This window comes from Amphiprion ocellaris, chromosome 6 (assembly GCF_022539595.1).
Source record: "Amphiprion ocellaris isolate individual 3 ecotype Okinawa chromosome 6, ASM2253959v1, whole genome shotgun sequence".
NCBI classification, from domain to species: Eukaryota; Metazoa; Chordata; class Actinopteri; family Pomacentridae; genus Amphiprion; species Amphiprion ocellaris.
Window position 1 is genome coordinate 31777121 of NC_072771.1, and position 23815 is coordinate 31800935.

Genomic DNA, 23815 nt, shown 5'->3' on the forward strand with positions numbered 1-23815 from the left:
TCTCTTCCAAAGTAAGAAAATGTTGTTGCTTTGGGTATTGGTGTCTCAAAGTGGCTTCTGTCATTTGACTCGTGAGACGTGTTTATTTTGAATGGGCCTCTTCACTATACACTGAGGAGGTAGCAGTAATATCGACACTTCACAGATATGAGATGTTCTGTTCCTGCATCAGAAGCCAAATGCTTAAATACATTAAGAGCTATTGTTTACAAACCTATTGTTTATAATCTGTAGTCATTTCATCACGCCTGGTACTCAGACATTGGCAGCTACTTCAAATTGAACTCTTTATGTAAACATCTCCAAATTATGGTTTTTTTTGATATGCTAGAATTCGCATCATGAGTGAAATAAACGCTCACCATTGCTGAGCACTTCTGCTTTGAAACTGCAGTGTACCGATGACAGTCTCAAAAATACTAATTCAGATGTCCAGGTTTTAATACATCACAAACCAAAGGAAGCAATCAAATTTGTAGGACGGGGCTTAATGTATTCAGATTCTTTTTGCAGAATTAGTTTCCGGTTCCAGCATGGATAGCTGGACTACTCCTATATTACAACTTCCAGCTAGTTTTACAGAGTTTGAGCAGCGTTGTAGGTGAGCTGGTGTTCAAGCTGCAGTGAGTGAGGTGGTTTCAGTGGTGATAATGGTGTAGAACTACATCTGAGCTATTTTAAAGCAGGAAGGGATTATTTTCAAGGGGAAAAGACTGTCTAAATATAGAACTTTGTTACACAAAGATGAGTTTTTAAGGGTTTAATCAATGACCGACATGGGCCTTTCAAATGTGCTCATGTTCAATAAATGTGCATCTCAGGCCCTGTTGAGGGGGCTGAGAGTAGTATTTGTTACAAGCATCACTTGAGCAGAAGCACACAGCCAAACAAAATGTTCACTGCTGTAGTAAATGGGTAAAACTTCGAGGTGAGTGTCCTGATGAAACTTTACATACAAATGAGACAGAGAGGTTGTCTACACACAGCATATTGCGAGCTCTCAAAAATTACTAATGAACATTGGAACACAGAAATGGAACATTTTGGCTGCTGTGTCTTTTTTTTTTCATATGAGATCATTATGGGATACAGACTGGTAAATGGACTGCAGTTATATCGGGCTTTTATCCAAAATGCCTCGCAATTTACCTCCCACTCACTCATTCACACACACAAAATAGACACACACACAGCCATTCATTACATTCACTACTATCACTACTATTTCTCTCATGATCTAACCCAAAGTTTACACCATGTTTTTATCCTAAATTTAATGATTTGCATCACGAAGACACGCTTTTTGTTACCCTAAAAGCAAGGTGTCACGATGCGTACACACAACCACACACGTACGAGGGGCGGAAGCGGCTCAACCTTGGCAGTTAATTGGGGTCTTGTTCAAAGCGTATTGAACGACATGTGGGCAGGAGGAGCCAGAGATTGATCCACCAACCTGCTGAGCCACAGCCACCAGTTGGTGCGTGCTTTCTCATATCAGGTGATCTCATAATTGTAGGCCGAGCTGTCTTTTTTTGTGTGTGTTTGTTTGTGTGTACAGCCAGCTTTTCATATGACCGCTTGCCTGACGAGGACCTTGACAATTGAAATGCTGCATCGCTAACGGTTGTTATCTGGGAGCTTCTTTATGCTCTATTTCTCACACACTATCCAATATCCTAGTTCCTTTTTGAGGCTCTTTTTTTCTTGCAATATATAAGGAGCATTCAAGCAAGCAAGAGTATACTATAGAGAAGCATCCTAATAAGTTTTCATGCCTACCTTGGCTGCAAGCAAGCTGACAGCTTTGGTCCATTTTAACCACTGCCACCCACACTAGTATAAAATCCTCTCTCTGACTTCAGCTTTGTCCACTGAGGTAGAGCCTCGCCAGAGTTCACACAGTTTTACTCTTTCAGACACCGTCTTTTAACTTTCTCTGTCCAGTGCACTCAGTCTTCTTGGCTTGACGCCTCTGCTCTGCTGCTCTCAGCTCAGGTGCTGAGTGAGGACAGCAAACACCTCCATACCAAACAGTGGAAAATATTCCCTGACCTCCTCTCCTGCTGACTGTTTCCACTTCACCTTGATAAATTTGCTTAAGGTGGTCTTACAAACCCACTGTAACAACTGATTCTGTTGTGTAGGCTCGTGTTTTAGAGATTTACTCGCAAACACTTGAGCGTTAAAAGATTCATTTTATTCAAAAATATATAAAACTTTTCCAGAGGCACTTGCATTTGTACTTGTGTATATTAAGTTATTTATTTGTATTGCTTCTAGATTACACTAGCCGCAGAGTAATATAAATAAATAATCATCCCCCTGTACAATTAGAACTTATTTTTACAATGAATGAAGACCACGATGTACTGCAAATGACAGTTAGCAGCTAAAAAATACTGCAAGTGCTCTCTGTTGGGTAAATGATGTAATTTCTGACATTTCTGTGCTGCTATTTCTTGCTATTTACTAGCCAGTGTATACACAGATACAGATCCATCTGAGGACTTCATGTTGGAGAATGTGTCAGTGTTTATTCAGGATGCTAAGATGCTCCTTTGAATCCAACCATGCCAGCTTAATTCTTTTAAAATCTGCTTATTTTTATTATCTAATTATTGTACTGTGAATACATTTTATCCAATTGCAAATGCTATTTATGTGTAATTTCTTTGCCAAGCCTTGTTTCCACAATGGCTGCTGTGTTGCCCTTTTTGTTGTAATGTGTGTTTACTGCTCTTTTCTCTCTGCCGCTCAGATTTTAAAGTTCTACTGCGTTTTGTGTTTAGTATGGTGATATTTAAACACAAATTGAATTAGCTTAATTGTCTAAATGGTGACTGCTCATTGAAAAATTGGATGAGCTCTTTTCAAAGTGTCAAGCTGATTCATATATTTTCAAGCAGATTTTGTGCAAAAAAAATGTGTGGAGTACAGCTGCAGAATAGTCAGATAGGCCTCCCACATGAGGAGGAGTTTGTATGTGTAGATACCAGAAGCTGCGTATATCAGCTGCAAGCTGTTCAGCATGCTGTAGTGGCATAAGCATCCATCCTTTAAGAGCTTTAACTTTTCATAATGGCTTTGCATGGCTGTGTAATGACCAAAACCATTTTACAGGACCAGCTGCACTCCATAATATACACTCTGCTCTCATATATTCCCATATTACATGATTATTATGGCCCCACACAGCTATTTATACAGTGCTGTCAGTGCTCAGTTTCATGGCCTTTCTCATTACCAGATGTAACCATTAAGACAGTCTTTATTGCAAAGTAAATTTCCAGCTTCTCGATCCCTAAAACAGATGAGGAGCTTCTTTATGGAAGAATTATGCAATTTTTCAGTTTGCACTATGAAAAAGTATCCAAACAACTCTTTCCACATAGTTTTGTGTACTTCTGGTTTTGGCTGTAGGCCTTGCTGCCAGGTGAGGGAAGTTGTAGCTTTAAAGGTCTCGTGTGGTGAAAATGAATTCTTATTTTGTTTTGTGCTTGTTATAAACTTGGAGGTTTAAAATAATGGCTCTTGAGATATGAAAATGTTTCTTACTGCCATTCCCTAAGCCCCCGAAAAATAGATAGCCTCCCAGCTTTACAAGTCGGTAAGAATTTTATTGAACTGCTACATACCTGCTTACGAACCAAGAGTTGTCTAGCACAAACTGTTCAAGGTGAGCCATTCTGAAAGCACAGCTGCCAGTTCTGTTTACTTCCTAGAGTTGGATCCGCGAACTCTAAAATGTCTCGGCCAACTAGCAAAGCTCAATAAAATGTTATGCTGTTGGCTGCAAGAGTCAACACAAGACTCCTAATGCACTCCAAGCATCTAAAGAACCGAACATCCAGTGGGTTGCAATTTTTGAAGGCCATGTCACCACAGTAACAGGAAAATGCACAGTGTTAGATTGTTGTGCACCTCTTGTGCTTCAAACTCAGTTGTTGTTTACTTCTGTTTGCTTTCTCCTCCTCTCTGTGCTCAAATATACTGTATTTTAATAGAGCCAAATTTCCATTAAAGCTGTTCTACTTTGCTCTGCTTTGGTTTTCAAACTTACCTGAAGTAGAGACTTAAACATTAAGGCTGAATATTGATAATTTCCAAGCTGCTGCTCACTGAACTCCTGATTTTATACCTGAAATATTGTCTCACTAACTCACCACACACAAACTACAAAAAACAGCTGCTGTGCCGTGAATTTGATGATATTTCCACTTAAAATGAGCATTCAGAGAGAAAGTTAAAAGTCATGAAAAGTCCTGGTATCACACAGTCATTCACATCTGTGTCGGCTGACATGTGATCAGCTGTTTTGTTCTGTGCTGTCACTTGGAGAGGCAGAGAGACTCTTCTTCCTGAAGGAGGCACAGACAATAGCAGCTCAGCCTACATCAAACCTACAGACACTAAAACAGTTTATTTATAATAGGGCTAAAACCAGGGGCTATTCAGATGTTCCATGATGAACAACTCCTTAGTGTTTTGAGCTGAAAATTTTAAAAACACATTCTAGGGACATGTGAGAATCATTAACTTGCTGAAAACGGGCACAGTATGGCCTTTATACCTTTAAAGCATAACATAGTTGTCTAGACAACAGTGTGCTTCCAGTTTTCAGCAACTGCAACAACTGCAATATCTTAACCTGTTTCAGGAGGTTGTCATTTCATATGATTTTCACTTAGCAGGTGAGCAAAAATGCTTAAAAGCAAATGCAGAAAAAAAGTCTTACTTGATTACTATAGTAATCCATATTATAGCAAAAATATTTCACCAAGTAAAACAACAGTTCATTATTGCGATAATGCATGAAGGTCAGTTAGCTTCTGAAATTTCAAGAAAGTTTCTTCAAGTGCAAAAACCGTCAAACACTGATGAAAGTGGCCCTCACAAGTGCTGCTTCAGGAAAGCAAGGGCAAGAGTTCCCTCTGCTACAGAAGATAAGTTCATCAGAGACTTACAAATCACCAATTAACAGCAGCTGAGATTAGAGCCCACATCAGTGCTTCCCAGAACAGACACAACATCAACTGTCGGAGAGACTGTGAATCAGGCCTTCATGGTCACACTGTAGCAAAGAGGGAGACTAATGAGAAAAAGACAACTGCTTGGGCCAAGACACACAGGGAAGGCCATCAAACTAGTGGAAATATACACTTTAGTCTAACGAGCCAAATTTTGAGATTTTTGTTGCCAGTAATCGTTTTTTGTGAGACACAGAGGTAGTGAACGGATGATATCTGCATGTGTGGTTCCAACTATGGACATGTAATGGAGGTGTGAATGTGTGCTCTGCTGGTGACACTGTTGGAGATTTATTAGTTCAACACTAAACCAGTATGGCTCCCACAGCATCCTGCAGCAACACGTCATGCCATCTGGTTTGCTCTCAGTGGGATCAGCATTTGTCCATCCAAACATCAACTTTCCTCCACTTGCCCAGTGTTGGGTTGTGGTGGCAGCAGGCTCAGCAGGGCATTCCAAACATCTCTCTCCCCAGCAATGATTTCCAATTATTTCCTGGAGGTTTCCAAGGCTTTCCCAGGCCAGATGAGATGCATAATATCTTCAGCAAGTTCTGGTGTACTCTGGTGTCTCTTCCCAATTGGACGTGACTGGAAAACCTCCAAAGAAAGATACTAATGTAATTATATCCTAATTGCACCTAATCAGATTCCTGAACCACCTTAGCTGGCTCCATTCAATGTAATGGAGCAGCAACTCTAGTCTGAGCTTCTCAACCTGTTTTCAAGGCTGAGCCCAGCCACCCTATAGAGGAAACCCATTTCAGCTCCGTGTGTCCATGATTTAATTCTTTCATTAACTACCCAGTGCCCATGACCATTGGTGAATGTTAGAAAGGAGATGGATTGGTATGCCTTCTGGCTCAGCTCCATCTTCACCTCAACAGACCAGTATAACACTCACATTACTGCTGACGCTGCACCGATCCGTCTGTCCATCCCGCACTTCATCTTCCTGTCAGTCATGAACAGGATCCTGCAATACTTAAACCATCATTTGTTTTTCAACAAAACATGCTCTGTAAGGGCTATGGAGCTAAGAAACAGGATGATGGAGTACCACAGTCACACGATCTAAACCCAACTCCGATAGTCTGGGATAAGTTGGACCACAGAGTGAAAAAAGATAAAGGTGGCTACTTTGAAAAATCTAAAATTTAAAAGACATTCTCTGTAGTTTGTCAGTTTTTGCTTGCTGAAGAACCCCCAAAAGTGTTATTTCACAGTTCTAAAGTCTTAATTCTTGTTCTATAATTGTAAAAATAATCGAAAAAGCCTTGAAGTAATGCGTGTGTTTAAACCTTTGATACTGTTGAGTAATGCATGGCTCAGAGTCGGTGTAAAGGTTTCATTCCTGTCATTGCTATAGTTTTTTTTATTTTAACCACTCCCCTTTCACTTAAATGTGATGCACCTAAAATTCCTCCTGCTGTTTATGTGTGCTGACACTTTTGGTCATGTAATGTATCATCCACTACGTTTCCCTTCTTCAAACAATTTCTGAGCAGTTTCTTCACATTTACACTCAACAAAGACAAATTGCCTGCCATAACGTACTGTACATGGCTGCTCAGTAAGACATGACAACAGTGACAATCTGCCAACTGTAGTGCGCTTATAAGTTTTAATTTACATCGATTTGAAAAATGTGAACTGTCACATGAAAGTGTATTGCCCTCATAAATGCTGACGCTCCAGTGTTTGAATGCTGCACCTCTGTATCCGGCAGCTGCACTTGATCCTCCTGTGACAGTGACTTTTAAGTATGTGCTCATTGTAGTGGAAAATGCTCCTTTCACTCCTGCAGTCCCTTAGTCTGATTGTGCCTTTTCTGACCTTTCCGGCTTTGGTTTATCTGCTTTTTTAGATAAGGCAGCCAAGTCGGTGTCCTGAGATGCTCTTCTTCCTCTGCAGTATGCTAGCTGGACACCTGAGAGCCCTGTGCTGGACCACCATGGGACTGGACCACATTGACACACCTCTGGCGAGTATGTGCATTGTATGTTCAAAGGACCCTCATTGTGCCCCTTTTCAGCAAATTAACGGAAATCTCACCTGTTCCCGCAATGTGATTTTCAGTTTTTCACCTAAAAAAACCTGCAAAGATAGTTAATTTTACCATGATCAAGGTTTTAGTTCTGTTGTAAAGGGCTGTTTCAGTGTCTGTAGATTTAAATGCAGTGAAGCTGCTGCTATCCACACCACCTTCAGGAAGAAGACTCTCTCTGCGTCTGTGATTGACAGCATAGAGCAACACAGTTGACCTCACAGCAGCTGATACAGATGTGATTGAATGTTATTGATCATTTTCATATAACTATCACTACATTCACAGCAGCTTTAACTCGTGTTTGATGAGTTTGTCACACAGCATTATGGTTATAAAATCAGTAGTTTCCTGGTACTGATCAGCAGCTGGAAAATGGCTCTTGTCTTACTAAAGAAACAGAAAAATATGTAAATGAGAACAGGAAGTTGGTTGTGTTGAAATGCAGCATATGTGAGCACAGAAAGTGCAGGTGTTTTTGTGAAGTGTCTCACCTCATGAGCAGTGGGCAGTGAGGGGGCAAGACTATACAGGGTTGGAGCTAGACGACTAGTGATGAATTAGCTGGTATGTAGCAGTTCAATAACATTTTTACTGGCGGAAGTCCAACCACAAAAGACAAGTAAATGGATTTTCACAATGTGGGCCCTGTAAGGAACGACAATCGTCTCTGATCAGTGTGAGGAGTAACAAATGTAATGGACTATGACTTGCTTTTATGGTAATGAGTCTCTTTCTGTGACTTTGCCTTGAAATTATCATATTTTTTAAAAGGTGCAGAGAAATCAAAGTACTAAAGTAGCTCTTGAGTTGAAAAAAAATGCTGAAAGCAGTCTTCATGTCTTTGATAATTATCTTTCACCCGATGCTATTTGTAGTGACCTTCTGAACAACCCATCAGCTTCACAGATACAATATGATCGCACGTCACTGAACCACAAAGACTCCATACATTATTTTAGCAGGCTGTCCACACTTTGCTGCAGTAAATGCCTCCATTTTCGTCTTTCCTGCTGCAGAAGCTGAGTTTGTGGCTCAGATACGCTCCCATCTGTGTGACACAGCGAATGAGAAGAAGCAGTACTATGGTGAGCTCAAGCTGACATCTCTTCCCAAAAAACACACACTCACGCAAACACCTTCCATTTCTCTACGACGTAACTCTAAAAGCTTCTCACCTTGCCTTTTCCCACTCATTTATTGTCTGTTGTAACGACTCTACCAAGACCATGCCCTCCTCTCATTAAAAACCCATATTAGATGATCACAGACTCCCCAAATGACACCCTTAAATAATATTCAGGATAAAAATTACCATCCCACTGGTAATGGCTTTGTTCTGTTATCCCGACCTGGTTTTTCTATATTGGATATCTGTCTGTTCTTTTGATTCATGTGTGCCTTTGTGCTGTATCTCACAGAGAGCTGCTCAGAGGAGGCGGCACACACTGCAGTTAGAACACTAATAGACCTCGGGGTGAGTGACAGCCTCTGTGTGTCTCTAAATCTGTCTGTCTGTCTGTCTGCCGAGAATTCAACACTGAAAGTTTAGGTGCAGTCCAACTCTGGAGAAGTTCAGCGCTAAGTTAGTCTCTTCCCAGGTGACCCTGAATCCAGCCGGAATCTCAAAATCACTAGACTGGCTGCATTTTTTCAGCGAGAGCCCTAAGCTCAGCGTGAACAGGGGTCCAACCTGATTTTGATGCAATGAGAAAGTAACTGTGTCTGACTGGAGCCAGCCATATCCAATCATGTGTGAGGCAGAAGTGTCAGTCTATAAAGAGAATACACTGGGCCAAGGACACAAGTGATTTAAAATGAGAGGCTGTGAAAGAGTAGCGCAAGCAGGTTAAGGTCTCTCCGGTGTGGCAAAGTGATTTACGTGTCACATTCAGGTGTCGAAAGAAAAACACTGGTATTAGATTAACCTGTAGTCCTATTATTACTATTGTCTATATCTATTTTACATTTTCTTGCTTAACACTTCCAGGTGTACTGGAATAAATTTGTATTTGAGTTTAAAACATTCATAAACTGTCAGTAAATTATCCAACACAGTGAATTTAATATCTGTAACAAAGATGCCTCAGAATACAAACATAGTTGGGATGATGGCGTCATACTTTACAGGAATACTTTTTTTTTTTACTTTGCATATTTTGCCTTTAACTTCACTGCATTCATTTAACAGCTGTAGTTGTTTGTTACTTTAGACTATAAATATATGATAAACTTATAAAATATTACTTTTTATTATGTATTATCTTCCCAGCAAAGTTTATGAGTATTTTTCTTTTGGTACTTGAGTAAGAATGTTGAACTTTAACTTGTCATATGTAGAATTTTTACACTGATGAATTAATCTTTTGAACTGAAGGGAAGTATCTGCATTCTTGGCCGGGAGGTTAAACAAGCCAGAAAATATGTTTTTGAGGATTCCTCTGTGACACATTTCCCTCTCTTCTCATGTGTTGGGAGATGACCTGATACGAAAAAACTCCGCTCTGGCACAGTGAAGTAAAAATTTACCCGAAACTTTGACGAGACCAGATAAAAGGGTTTGGGTGTTTATTGTGATGGATTATCAAGCTGTGCGAGTTATTTTTCATACAGTGCAAAGAGGAAGGCAGCAAATGGTTTGTCTTGCAGATGGGCCTGTTATTTTTATCTGCACCGATTCTACAAACAGCAGCGAGGAATAAGGGAAAAAAGAAGGGCACCGACCTAAACACTGGAACCCGAAGGGAAGCACACATATTGTGGGAAGTTGGCTTAAGAAGAAAGTTTAATGATGCAATGTTTTTATTCAGAAATATATAAATTAATGTTTCTTGCTCAAATTCCCCTCTCTAGAAATTCACCACTCAGCCTTTCAACTCAGTTAAGTAGACAGTGTCTGCTCCCATCAGTCTCCTCCATCAGTCTGTGGGTTGGGAGTCGCTGCCTTTAAAAATAGAGCATCATTGACCCATTTATCTGCCAAGATCGCATGTGGTAGTTATTGAGTTTATTATCAAGGTTATCAGTCAGAAATGGTTGTAATCATGCCTGTCTTTAAGATCTGACAACTAGCTCCACTCTCTGATGTCAAGAGGATCCACAGGTCAAATCGGAGATAAAACATGCCTCTAACGTTTATGCAACTTTGTGAAAAAGCAACGACTGCAGTCTGAAGTTTGGCTTTCTCATTTGGCCTAATTATTTCAGACCTTGCAAAGTGAATAAGGTGTTTTGTTTTTTTTTTTGGTGAAACATCTTTAGCTTTGTTTTTCTTTTTCATTTTAGAAGTGCCCTTGTTTTGAAAGGTTTTGTTTTATCTCTTTTATTACTTGACTGTTCTTTATTTGGCCTTGTGCAGAAAGCACACCACTGAAGATAAGAAAAAGGCTGTGTTGTGTCCTAACATTGTTGTGTTTATGTTCATTATGTTCAATTCAGGTCCTTTCGGAGGAGCGCCAGGAGGAAGGCGTTCTCCTGGGTGTTGGTCCTTTGTTCCAGTTGTCAGAAAACAGGCAGAAACTGCACCGCTTCATCTCACAGTACCTCTTCAATTAATGTGTTTAACTGGGAAGAATGACTCAAGGCCTCAACACGGCTTTGTTTTGTTGCAGAGTCTGACCTCATCCGCTGTTAGTGTCAGGAAAGCTTGTGTTCGCTGTTAAAAAAAGATGCACGCTGAGCCAGGACGCTCGTGTTTTTAGGTTAATTGCGTTTTTGATTTTTCAATGATGAGACATTGATTTTAAGTTTATCTTTAGTAATAGCATTAGCATAAAGCCACAGGAGATGAGGATTATGAGGTCCCTGTAATCAGCAGCGAGGACTCATGTCGGATGATGCAGCTCGGTGCAGCTTGTGCTTCCAACATGTTTATTTTCTAACCAAGGCTCCTCAGGTTTTGTTTGTTCCATGTGAAAATGTTTCCGTTGGGCTTTTGTTCAAGTTAAATAATGTTCATGCTGGCAATAAATAAATTCAGCACCTGCACAAGAGTAGGTTTCATGCAGACAAACTAAAATCCTTGACAGTAGTTTATCAGATATAACTTCCACCACACGGTGCCTCATTGTGAGTAGTTCTCCTGCTGAATGTAGATCATTCTGTGCTGAGTCAGACCTCTGGAGAGTCCGTCTGTTTGACGTCGACCTTTTGACATCAAGATCCAGAGACAAAATCGATGCCTCACTTTGATCGGGACATAGAGCTTTTTCAGGCAGACGTTAATATTTTGGGCATTTACAGCCGACTGTTTCTACAACCAACAGTCACTGCAGCTGCTTTTTTCAAAACCCCTAAATCAAGCAGCAGTGGTTCAGCTTTCATCGACCGTGAGCCTCCACTGCCCTCCGGTGTTGAACTGATGATACTGTTGAGTCCGAAATCGAATCTGATGCCGGTTTGCCTTTAAAAGCAAATAATACTCAAAGCAGTCGGTGTACATATATATAGAAACAGATTTTTGGGTGTGATATTGACGGACATTTTCCAACAATGCAAGTGCACACAGGAAACGGAGGGGCTCAAAGAAATAGTTGTGAATGGTGGTGAAACAACTTCAAAACAAAATCAGTAAATTGGCATTTTAAAGTCATTTTAAAGTCACCAGTCAACTGATGCAAGTATTTTACAGTGTAAAGCAGCTACTGATTTCTTGTACACCAAATACACACACAGTATACTATATAGAGCTGCATAACATGCGGACGTTTGGGGATTCATTTTAAAATTCTATGTAATATTTTACTCAATTTTAGCCATTCTTTTTAACACAGGAGAAGAAGTATTTGTCACTCCTACACACGGCATCTCCACAACAGAAGGGACGTCATGAAACTACCAAATACGCACTATATTGAAGATGACAATGGGCAGATTGAGATTAGAAATCACAAGTCACACATGTGCGCTACACAGAGTTAATTAGGTTGCTGATGCTGCTTGTGGGATGTCCACTCCTCCTGAAGGACTTGGTGAAGTTCGTGGACATTCTGGAAGACGGTCACGTTGTCAGACATGTCAGTCCAGAGCATCATGTGGCAGATTGTCGGTCTTCTAAATAGTGGATTCAAGTCCAACTGATAAGCCATCATCCAGGAGGCAAAAAGCCCATTCTCACTTGCCTGTCATCTGTGGTATCGTGTCATTTGAAAAAAGCAGCATTTTTTTTGAGGTGGTCTTTAATAATTACCGGTCAGATTAGAGTCTGTTTACTGGCCATTCAAAGCCACATCTGACCAGGATGTGGATTAGCTCCAAAAATGAGATTTTTTTACTTTTCCTCTCAGTCATGAAAGACCATTTGCATGCTGCATTTTAATTTTTTGTTCCGTTTAATTATAATTACTACACAATTTATTCTAATTAAAGAAGAAGAAGCTGCCAGCACGGGTAAAGGGATTCAGTTTTTTTTTTTATGATGCAAATTTTCAATAATTTCTTTAAAAGTGTGAGTCTTAACTCATTTCATATTCAAGACAGTCATTCTGTCTGCACAAGTAGAAAAACACCACATTATGTGACTTTTAGAGGCAGCTGGAGCTTTTTGGTTTGGGTATTGCAGAGATCGCACTGCAGATGACTCCTTAGGGACAATATCTGTCAGTGCAAAATGTAAAAGGACAAAATAATGCAATGCCTCATTTTGAATCCGAGCATTTCACACATTGTGAGTGGTTCAGTGGTCAAACGTGTAATGACCAGATTCACTCATCACGCTACCGCAAATTGTACATGAGTGCATTTGGTCCTGGGATTTCCCTGAAGCTTTCTGTGAGTGAAAAAATGAAGACTTCTGTGATTTGAACAGAGAGAGAATGAAGCAAGGAGTTGCATGAATCAAAGTCCAGATCAAGGAAATTATTAAGAATTTTCTCCCGGGAAATATAAAGGACACTTTCTGAAGATAGCATATTTTATTTTAATTAAATTCTCTCAGTCACTTGTAATCTGCAGTCTTCTTCTAAGAAAGTTGCTGTTTGAATCATCACAGTCAGTAAAAAGTTCATCATCCTGAATATTAAACATAATTAGAAATGTTTTATTTATTACATATTGAAATAAGTCAGGAGGTTCAGGTTTCTGCTGTATAGCGTGAGTGGGTGGCTGCTGATGAAGGGTATTTTTACAGCGGGTGATGACTGTGACTCAATAACTGAGGTTGAGTCACGTAATTACACAGTTCAGTAAAAATACCACGTTTTCCTTCCTCACAATTACCCAAGTACCATTGATTAACACATTCATCAGGCTACATACATTTTTATACATTTCCTGCTGCTTTTGCATATTCAGTTATAGGGAGGGGGAAAAGACTTTGTTTGTGAGTTGTAATTCATGGTGAGAAACAACAGATCAGAAGTACAATTTATTTTCACAGCTGACAGCTTTACTTGGTGGATTGTTGTCTCGGGGTTTAGACCACTTTGTTGATGATAGAGCCCAGTTGGTCTATCTGGCACTCCACCACGTCTCCTCTCTGAAAGACAAACAATCAAACATCAAATTACATCTTTACTCCAGTTAAATTGTTCCCTTATCGTCTATAAAAATACAGTGTTGCTGACTTTGCAGAGTCCCTTTAACTCGATATCATAAAATAAATGAAAATTTAATGGAGCTACAGATCTGTGCGAACTGGCTGTAAAAACACAGATCAGACACAACATTAACTGACAGGTCAAGAGAAGAGCATCAATTATCTCATTAGAATGGTCAAGGGGTGGAATGTATTAGGCGGCAAGTGAGCGATCAGCTTTTAAAGTTCAGGGTGCAGCTGTCCAGTGAGGATCCTTAGGCGAGGTCCTTACTGCTCCCCCGTCTGCCTACCTGATGTTGTATCTACCTTCAGATGTACGTCGCTTTGGATAAAAGCGTCTGCTAAATTAAATTGTAAAATGCTTTGACAGGTAGAACATTAAAAAAAATGACAAGAATATACAGCTAATTACAGCTAATTAAAAGCTGGTTAAAAGGACGACATCACATAAGGGGGTTAAGAGAAAAGCTGAAGAGAAAATAAAAGAAATAGATTAAGATGAGGAGGATAGAAAGACTGACTCCAAGCAGTGAACATTTTAAAAGGGATAAAAAGGCAGAGTGATAAAAGAGAACTTTAGTGGAAGGCGAGTCTATAAAAGTGGGTTTTAAGAAGAGATTTAAAAGAAGTTACTGATTCAGTGAGCCTTATCTCCTCAGACAGGTCGTTCCAAAGCCGTTATGTGAACAGTACGGTGTATGCACCACATTTACAGAGGAAGAAACACCAGGATGCAATATGGGAGGAAGGCAAGCTGGTGGAGGCAGTGTGATGCTCTGAATAAAGTTCTGCTGTGAAACCTTTACTCCTGGAATTCAAGAGGATGTCACTTTGACAAATTCTGTCTACCTAAACATTGTTACAGATCAGATCCGTCCTTTCATGGTGCCAGTATTCATACAGTGACCTCATCATGACACACCCTGCCACGCTGCGGAAATTGTTCAGGAAGATTTTGAGGAGCACGACAAAGTGTTCACGGTGTTGTCTTCTTCTCTAAATAACTCCTCAGGTCTCAGTGTGACTGATTTCATTGCATCTCGTCACATCTGTGGGGATATTACAGTTCTCTCTCATCACCTCTCCAGAAACCTGAAGGAATTAGCATTAGCAACAAAAATGACAAATGTTCTCTGTACAACTGTTGAAGAGAATCTAAACGCAAACCAGAGGAGTTCTACAGCCTTTCTGGATCAGTTCATGTTTGTTGTTGTTGTTTGATCTGAGTCTGGTCCACGGAGCCCTTATAACTTCCAGGACTTGAAGGATCTACTTGATGTCTGATACCACAGGACACCTTCACAGGTCCTGTAGAGTTCGTATGTGGATGGTCCAGACACATTTTGACGGTCAGACAGAGACTTAAACAGTTTTGGTCAGGCGGTTTTAATGTCGTGTCGATGTATTAAGTTTTGTCAGAGTCATGCGTCACCTTGAGATAGACCGGTGGCTTTTTGAACACACCCACACCTGGAGGCGTCCCTGTCAGGAACACGTCTCCTGGAGTTAATGTCACAAACCTGACAGCAGGGAAAAAACAGAGTGAATCAGCAAGACTGAGCATGTGCCTTACAGCAGCAGAAAATCACCACGACTTCTAGTGTTAATCAAAAAAAAGGATTTCTGCGCAACAATACCGTCGCCAAATTATCCTGCTTTCTGTAGAGACCCTGTGAAGGGAGCCGCTGGCTGCTGTTGTTTGAGAACAACACAAGCATTGTCACCAGGCGAGCGAGGGAGAAGCTTTAGTGTCCAAAAAATTTCAAATCAGAACGCTCCAGTTGGTCAGGGCACTTTAGGGCAAAAGGGAAACATCTTGGCTGAAGCGTGTAATTTCAGCTTTAAGTGTGTGATGAACGGTGGACAGAGTTCTTTTAGTGGATTCGTTTCTGACGTGATTTGATTTGCATATTTTCCTAAATGGAAAGTCTGTACTGCCTGCTCGACTCACTGAAGGAGAAGAAAGTTGTGTATGCATTATGTTAATCTGTACTTGTGGCGTCTCTGAAATTCTCATGTACGGACATAATGAGCAGTGAACACACTGAGTGGACTCACTTAGAGACCCAGGCGACCAGCGCTGCCGTCTTGAAAATCATCTGCTCAGTGTTGCTGTTCTGCATCGTGGCTCCGTTAACAAGGCAGCGGATGTTCAGGTTGTGAGGATCTGGAGGAGAAATAATACATGAAAGCTGATAGTTCTGTTTTTCATGCAGCTACCCTTCAAGAAGACGTATGAACGTATCTGCACATAAGCGACTGAAATAAGAGAACTCTTGTTGCCTTGCAGTCTGCATATTTCCCAAATATGGATCAAATCCATTTGTAGGCTGAATAGAAAATTCAATGAAAATGTTGCTTTGAGGAAGTCATTAATCTAGGACGAGGTTTGAAGTCAGGAATATTGAGCCTTTAATAAGGGAAAAATGAAAGCTACACAAGTTAAATATTAACAAAACAGAAAATCAGCATCCTCAGAAATAATTACCTCAACAAGCTCCTGTTGATGTCTTCTTAATTTACAGTTTTTTAATCATTTCTTAAATGTAACAGTGCTTGTAATATTACCTCAGTAGTCAGTTTCACTCATTATCAAACAGAGAACAACCTCATATCAGCTCAAAGTTTTTTTTTGTCAAATTGTTTAGATTACATTGAGATTAACATTTGAAAAGTCAACTTTGTCAGTTCTCTGTTGGACAAACCAAGAAATAGTGACTACATCACCTCATACCTACTGTGATCTTTGTGGTCTCCAGTCAAACATGAAGTACGTGGGACTCGAACTGCAACAATTTTTGGTTAGTTGTCAACTATTAATCCCTGTCTATTTTCACTCAATTATTATTTTTCAATAATAAAAAATAAAACATCTCTGATTCAAGCTTCTTAAATGTAAATATTCGCTTGTTTTATTTGGTTCTCTGTGACTGTAAACTAAATACTTAACCTGAAAACAGTGATTTTTTTCAAAAGTTTGGTTTTTGCGTGTGCTGTAGATGCACAACAGAATTAAACAAAACAAACCAACAAAAAAGTCACAATCCTATGATTCCAGCTTCTCAAATGTGAATGCTGTCAGATTTTTTAATTCTTTTTGACAGTAAGTTGAGTATCTTTGGTTGCGGACACAACAGGACATTTAAGGACATTATCTTGAGCTTTGAGAAACACTGATAGACATTTTTTGCCATTGTCTTAAAACAAAACAACTAATCAATTAATTGAGAAAATAATAGACAAAGTGGCAGCCCCACATGCGACTTATCATGAAAATAATACTTGACAGTCCTCTTTGAAATTCTGAAATAATATATAAAGACTTAATACACACACAGCTGAGGAAGAAAGTGCTTTTTGTTCCAATTAAAAATGGGCCTTAAAACTGTTTGTAGTTACTGTACTGAAGATGATTTTAAACCTCATCCTGCCATTCTTGGAGAACCATACCCTGGAGTCTGAGCTGAACCTGAGATTTATCGTTTTTAAATGTTGTGACCCATAAACATGATAACCCACATTCAACTAGAATGCTTTCAGCCTTTACAAATCCTGATGTCTGTTATTATCGTGCCCTGCTGCTCCCATCAGCTAAAGAAATCACACTTTCCCCTGAATTGCAGCGCGTCAACTCAGTGATGCTGCAGGCGTCACAAATCACAGATAATTGCGTGATTCACCGGATTATCTGTAATTCCCCTCCTCTCTGTCTCGCTGCGGGTTCTCGCTCACCTTTCACAGCGTCTGTCGTTACTAAGGCAGGGCCGAGAGGACAGAAGCTGTCGAACGTTTTTCCGAGCAGCCACTGCTTCCCGTTGCGGTTCATCTGCCAGTCACGAGCGCTGACGTCATTGGCCACGGTGAATCCGGCCACGTAGGAGAGAGCGTCTTCCTCCTGAAACACAAGAGGAGCGGAGATGGAGTCGCACACGATGCTTCGGCGGAGCATCAAAGCAGAGGTGACGCCGGGATGCTGACCTTGATGTGTTTTCCTCTTCGTCCAATCACAAAGGCCAGCTCCACCTCCCAGTCCACCTCCTGCAGGCACACAGGAGAGCAAGATGAAGCAAGAATGGCATCAAGAAATAAAAAGTAATAGGTAGCAAATTGTCTTTAAAACTTATTGTCCCACATTGTAGTGTGAGGCACCGCTCACAGCTGTGAAACATGTTGGTAAGACATTTCCATTAAACTCTCGGAAAAGAATCCCATTTTTAATCACAATTAACTTCATACACAGCAATAAACATATTTCCTGTTATTATAGACAGCAAAATGAGTTGATTCTGAGGCCATTAAAAGCAAAGACAACAAACTACACAACTAAATATGGCCATGTGGTCTGAAGTTAGTGGTCAAAACGTGTGTTGATGGCATTGTGTTGCTCGACTGTTTGATATACCTACAAACAAAACCCCATCTGACTGCAAAAAACCTGAATTAAGTGTGAAGTGATTAGATTTTACAATGGCTTTCTGATATGTTTTTCATGACTCTTCAAGATGAAATGCTTGAGAGGCAGCTGAAACAAAGCTCCTCTTGTCCTGTGAAGTAAGTTTTAACTTGCACGTTATTAAATTCTGCTAGAAATGCATTTTTTTCTCTCAAAAATATTTTGACAATAATGACAACTGAGTTTCTCCATTTTCCCAGATACTGTTTTGCACAACGACTCCAAATGACTTCACTGATTTAAAATACCATACGGATATACGGTGGTGGGAAAAAGTTTTCGGACACACTTAAAATTTTGCACAATCTCAAACATTATCATGAAATATTTGTGGAAAAATGTTTTTTGTGTTTCAAAAGGTGTGGCTGCATTTGACAGACACAAATAAATACAAATTATTATTTTGTTTATAGTTTACAAGAAAAACTAACAAAACTAAATTCTACCAAAATGACCCAATACTGAAAATTTCTTATTTTTATGGAACCAATCAATTTTAAGCCTTTTGATGGCTTCTTTAGGATTTGTTCAGTAGTACGGCTGTGATTGTACTAAAAGAAATTGCACTTGAAGACCTAAGAGTAATTCTTAATGCAATATACATGCAAATGTATGGAGTGTCTGAAAACTTTTTTCCACCACTGTATGCTAGTATGAGCAGCTGGTGTGTTGGTCCAGTTAAGTTCTAATTAATAATATACTGTCTCAAGATGAATATGTTGCAGATATTACGGATAGGAGAAATGATGTGACACTGGTTCATTTTAAAAGGCTGATCTCTGACAGTATGTGGCATCTGACACACCACAGGACTTCAGGAACACAGTCGCTTCAATAAAACACTAAACCGCTGCATAAAGTCAGCATTACGCACATTAAAGTCCCTCTGTGGTCACTGATTAAACCCCTGAAAACTCCTATCTGTGTATCAAAGTTAATTAGAATAAAATAATCCCTTCATGCCTTAAAACAGATTAAGTACAACTCACGTTTTTTTTGTACAAAACCCCAGAAATCTGTGTTTTAAGAGTCGCTGGTGGTGTAAGAGTAGAAATGTTCAGCCATGGTGTTAGCTTTGCTCATGATCTAACCTCCAGCAGATAAAAAACACCAAATAGATATTGTAAAAAGGTAAAAAACTGTCTTTAATTGGAGCTTCACATTCATAATCCTAATAACCGAAGTACAGTGATGTTCAGCAGGTATCATCAGAACGCTGAGTTCTGGAGAACCAGTTCCTCTAGTTTTATTTCTAAACTAAATGGTGCACATTTGTACCAGAGCAGAAACAGTTGAGGACACACTGACTCACTCAGTGCTGCTCTCTGTGGGTCAGAGGAAATGTTAAACTACTGCAGAAAAGCAATTACCTGCTTTTTTAAGAATCTCTTTATCCATCTTCAAAAATGTTCTATTCGTCAGTGCTTAATTTTATGCAACAAAACACTACATCAGATTTGTTGTATGAGAAAACCCTTGGAGGAATAAAACTGATTCTAACATCTCTAGTTTAGTCGATGCCATCTGATTTGGTCCTCCATGCTTTTATCATCAGCCTCAGGTCGTCTTCTCTGTTTGAACACAACTTTGCTGCTTTTAACTAAATCAGAAACGAACTGCACCACTTTCAGCTGCTCTTTGGTTCTTACAGGACTGATTTAAAAATGTTAATATCTCAAAGAAACCAACTCACTTCATCTTTCAGAACCAACAATGGTCTTATCTTGGTAAATTTTCCAGGTAAGGGACAGATAAAGTTAATCTCTTATCTTAAAATGTGTTTGTTTTCTTTGTCTTTTGTTTGATTTTCTTGATTATTTGGGCTAGACCATTGTTTCTCTCTTATCTTTTGGTGCACAACTTTGTTGCCTCTTCTTTAAAACCAGAAATGATTTTTCCTTGCTCCCCCTCACCTGGCTCTCTGTGGGTAGAATGATGTCATCGTACGGACCCGTGATAGCGCTCGGGAACTTGCTGAAGATGATGGGTTTTTGGGGGATCGGGGCGTTTTGCTCCAGGCAGTGGTCCTTATAGTTCATCCCGACACAAACCACCTTCTCTGGGGCCGAGACGGGAGGCAGCAGCTGGATGTCGGCTCGATCCACCAAACACTGACCGGACGCCAGAGCTCTGAGGAGGAAGAGAATGATGAAGATTTAGAAAGAACAAATGATGATGGAGGAAAAACGATAGCCGCTGAGGAAGACAAAACTTTTAGGAGAACAGAGAGGATGGAAGAAGAAGAAAATACTTCAAGTATATTTAGAAAGATTTCTAAGTAGCGGATGATTTGGTGATTGATCAAAAACAGGAAGTTGTTCATTAAGGATGTTGACTGAAGGAGATGACGACGCTTTACCATTAGCATGATTAATGAAGACGAGTATGTTGATTTAGAAAGGCAGTGATGATATAAGAATAATTCAAGGCATCCTAATCATCTAGAAGAAGATGGAAGTATGCAATGTACAGCTACGATGATTAAACTTGTTGATTACTGAGATTACGGCTCCTGTGAAGATGATTTATTTGGAAGATGAGGCTGAGGAGAAGGCGGACGCTGATTCTAGGAGAAGACACAAAATGGAAACGATGACGGATTCAGGAGATATTTATAAATAATAAGAATGTAAGTGCTTGTGTTTGATACCTGTGTGCGCTCTCCAGACCCTTGTCTCCCAGCTCCAGCAGCTCTCTCATCGTGGAGGGCATGGAGGGGTCAAACGCCTTCAGATCCACCACACCGAGCCCCTCGCCCAGCTCCACTCCCACCCTGATGATGCTTCCTCCATCGCCGTGGCGACGAAACTGCACCAGACGCATCGCCGCACTGCTTGAGTTTCGCCTCCGTGCGTCTGCTGTTGTTGGCCTTCGACAGATTAAACTCCTGAAGATGCAAAAGGAGCGAAGAGGAAGCCTCATCTGATGAAGATGAGGGGAAAGAAAACAGGAGAGAAGAGATGACAAACTAAACAAACAGCAAATGAGATTGTCTTTTTCTTATAGGTCACGCCTGATCCAGAAATTAAATTACTCCTTTTTTTTCCAACTGAGCTATTACTTGTTAGTGTGTTATATGTCATAAAATAGAAGAAAGTCCTTATTACGGCTCAGATTACTTATTTTGTCAAACAGAAAGTCCAAAACTTCACCAAAGTGAGTTTAAAGTCCCTCTGCTGTCATTGATTAAACCCCTAAAAATTCATCTCTGCGTGTCAAAGGTACATATTCACAAGCTTTCTTCCCTTCCTGCCTTATAATGGCTTACATATATATAATGAATGTGAGGGAATATGAAACTGCTGCCTCTCTTTCCACTCACTTCTTCCCTCTTGATAGAGCTCAAGCACCCCACTGTTACTCAGTCTAAAACCACAATGTTCAACAGTGTAGGGTCACTTAGAAATGTCCTTATTTTTGAAAGAAAATAGTTTTTCTCAATGAAGATAACATTAAATGAATCAGAAATCCAGTCCAGACATTGTTAATTCGGTAAATGACTATTCTAGCTGGAAACGGCTGATTTTTAATGGAATATCTCCATTAAGGGGTACAGAGGTTTGTTACATATGAATCCCTTTAAATCAGACTTTATGTTAGAGTCTGTACACAGCAGCTTCATGTTGTTCATTGTTTATTTCACTCAAATAAGTCTTCCAGCATATAAAAACACCATACTGACCTGTTAACAAGGTAAGAAATGTATTTTCAGCAAAGAGGATCTTCCCAGACATGTTTTATGACACAAAAATACTTTGCTTAGGATATTTTCCATCTCTTATTGGTTTCTGTCTCTCATTCAAACATCCAGAATCTATAAAAAATGCAAATATGTTTGACACAAGAAGCCACTACTTTACTGAGAAGTCCAGCTCTCAGTGAATGTGATGAGAAATTTACACATCATTCTTGCAGAAACGTCCCTCTGCAGTGGTTGATTTAACACCTGAAAACTCATCTCTATCATATTTTCTATGAAAGAAAATCACTTCATGTCTAAATATAGCTTAGATGCAACTCTATTCTGCTGCTTCATCTTGAATGTGCTGATCTGTCCACTCACCTTTTCCTGTTCACTGCAGCTTGAGCACACCAGCTCACCTACAACGCTGTAAAGCTACTTTTTGCTACACAGTGGGAAACATATTGGTGTATTTCAGCCGTACATGTTCAAAACAAAAAAGCCAAACTACTAAACCCGACAGGATTGGTTCTTTAGGTTTGTTACATATCAAACCCTGGAAGTCTGAATCTTTGTTTTTGAGATGGTTCACTGCAGTTCAAAGGTGGAAATGTTACACAAGGCACTAAAAAACAACTGTGATTTTTTATCTTTAAATTTGTATGAAATGGTGCAAAGTAGCAAATGTTCACATTTAATATGCTGGCACCAGAAAATTATGCAGTTTCAATTGACATATTGGGATTAAATTAAAAGTCAAGTACAGTTCATGTGTTCTGATATATTATTTGCACTGGGCTTGCCGTGAAATGTCCTATAAATACATGTCTTTATTTAAATTAATCTCTATGAACTTTGGACGGTTGCAACTGAAAACGCTGCAAATACGACACAATGAAAAATACACTCCTGAAAAGTAGCCTCCATTGTTTTATTTGTTTATTAGCCTTTAAAATCACCAGAGCAGAACATCAGAACACAGTGTGAACCGAACTCCAACCGGTTTGGAGACAAAAGGCTGCAAGATGGAACAAGTGCAGATTATATTACTATACCTATCAATCACATTATAATAACGATCATCTGTTCTCACTGTGAGAACTGAGCTGCAAATCCTAAACAAGGAGAGAAGAGCCTGAACTCGGCTGCAGCTGAACTCTGCCTACCTGCAGCTCGACCTGCTGGAATTCCGCTTATCTCTGATAAAATGTCATTTCCAGAGCAACGAGCCACTGAAACGTACAACTACTGCTTCTGTCCGCCCTTTGCACTCTGTTCACTCAACACTCACCTCCACTTCTGCACAGAAAACACTTCTTCTTCAGACTACTTCCGGGTTGCGTTTGTAGTCCATTAGACGCTGAAGTCGGCGCCAGAATCAGCCGTAAGGGGAAAGTTAAGGGAAACTTAATTTACAGCACCAAGTGAGCAACTATTAGTTTATATGGACATTATATTGATGTATAGCCTTGTTGGACATTTTACATAATTAATGCTGCCTGAAACTCACTTCAAAATTAATGAAACCCTTTTTCTAATTGTTAAAATGCAAAAATTGAAGATTTCAAAACATTCTTCTGGTTGTTGTATGCTGATCTAAAATCACCAGGTAAGGACAGGTCAGATCTGGATTACTTTGTCCTACAGAGGCTAACAATTGTGTAAAATGCAGTTTCTGATGTGTGAAATCTCTATTCCATTTGTGAAGATGCCAAAAAGGGAGATCATACTGTTTTGTTTTTGTTTGTTTTTTTTGTATGTAAAAGACATTAAATCAGAGCTACGTGCATTTTAAAAAACATACTTTAAAAACATATTGCAGCTGCCCTCACAAAGTACATGCTGTCGTCTACATCTACATCATGAAAATATACTTTTTTTAGGGCAATTAGTCCAGATTTGACCAGTACTTTGGGATTTGGATCTGGTCTAATGTGATCTGCAATGCAGAAACAAAAACAGGGACGTCTAATTCATTTATTCATTCATTTTTAAGTTTTTGCACCTTCCCTTCACAAATTGAATAAAGGCAGAGTTAAGTTTTCCTTAATTTTTCCCTTGACTGGTG

The 23815-nt window shown here is 39.7% G+C and overlaps 2 protein-coding genes across 4 annotated transcripts in view; one reads left to right on the forward strand and one right to left on the reverse strand.

Moving 5' to 3' along the window:
• The window catches only part of gpat2 (glycerol-3-phosphate acyltransferase 2, mitochondrial), a 136127-nt gene extending 123150 nt beyond the window's left edge, over positions 1 to 12977 (forward strand). For both annotated transcript variants that reach the window (XM_023264467.3, XM_023264468.3), the window contains 4 exons: positions 6898 to 7018; positions 8097 to 8165; positions 8499 to 8554; positions 10516 to 12977. In XM_023264467.3, the coding sequence (XP_023120235.2) occupies positions 6898 to 7018; positions 8097 to 8165; positions 8499 to 8554; positions 10516 to 10632 (363 nt within the window). In that variant the 3' untranslated portion in view covers positions 10633 to 12977. The remainder of the gene's footprint in view (positions 1 to 6897; positions 7019 to 8096; positions 8166 to 8498; positions 8555 to 10515) is intronic.
• Positions 12978 to 13093: 116 nt separating this feature from the next.
• fahd2a (fumarylacetoacetate hydrolase domain containing 2A) lies at positions 13094 to 23067 on the reverse strand. 2 transcript variants are annotated; one of them, XM_035945524.2, is made up of 8 exons: positions 23039 to 23067; positions 20716 to 20987; positions 19979 to 20195; positions 17591 to 17650; positions 17345 to 17507; positions 15671 to 15779; positions 15045 to 15132; positions 13094 to 13552 (listed from the first exon to the last, which is right to left on the reverse strand). In XM_035945524.2, the coding sequence occupies exons 2-8, from the start codon at positions 20985 to 20987 to the stop codon at positions 13490 to 13492; spliced, it is 972 nt and encodes a 323-aa protein (XP_035801417.1). In that variant the 5' UTR covers positions 23039 to 23067; the 3' UTR covers positions 13094 to 13489. The 2 variants fall into 2 exon arrangements, with proteins under 2 accessions (XP_035801417.1, XP_023120234.1); XM_023264466.3 differs by having other exon boundaries at positions 22914 to 23055.
• Between the last annotated feature and the right edge of the window lie 748 nt (positions 23068 to 23815).

What these genes read in the sequence shown, in the direction of transcription:
- fahd2a (XM_035945524.2), bottom strand. Translation starts at nt 20,987, where the DNA reads ATGAGGCTTCCTCTTCGCTCCTTTTGCATCTTCAGGAGTTTAATCTGT. An exon ending in AACGACAGACGCTGTGAAAG is followed by an intron (nt 15,780 to 17,344) that starts GTGAGCGAGAAC and finishes TTTCTCCTCCAG; the next exon opens with ATCCTCACAACCTGAACATC. An exon ending in AGCCACCGGTCTATCTCAAG is followed by an intron (nt 13,553 to 15,044) that starts GTGACGCATGAC and finishes TTTGTCTTTCAG; the next exon opens with AGAGGAGACGTGGTGGAGTG.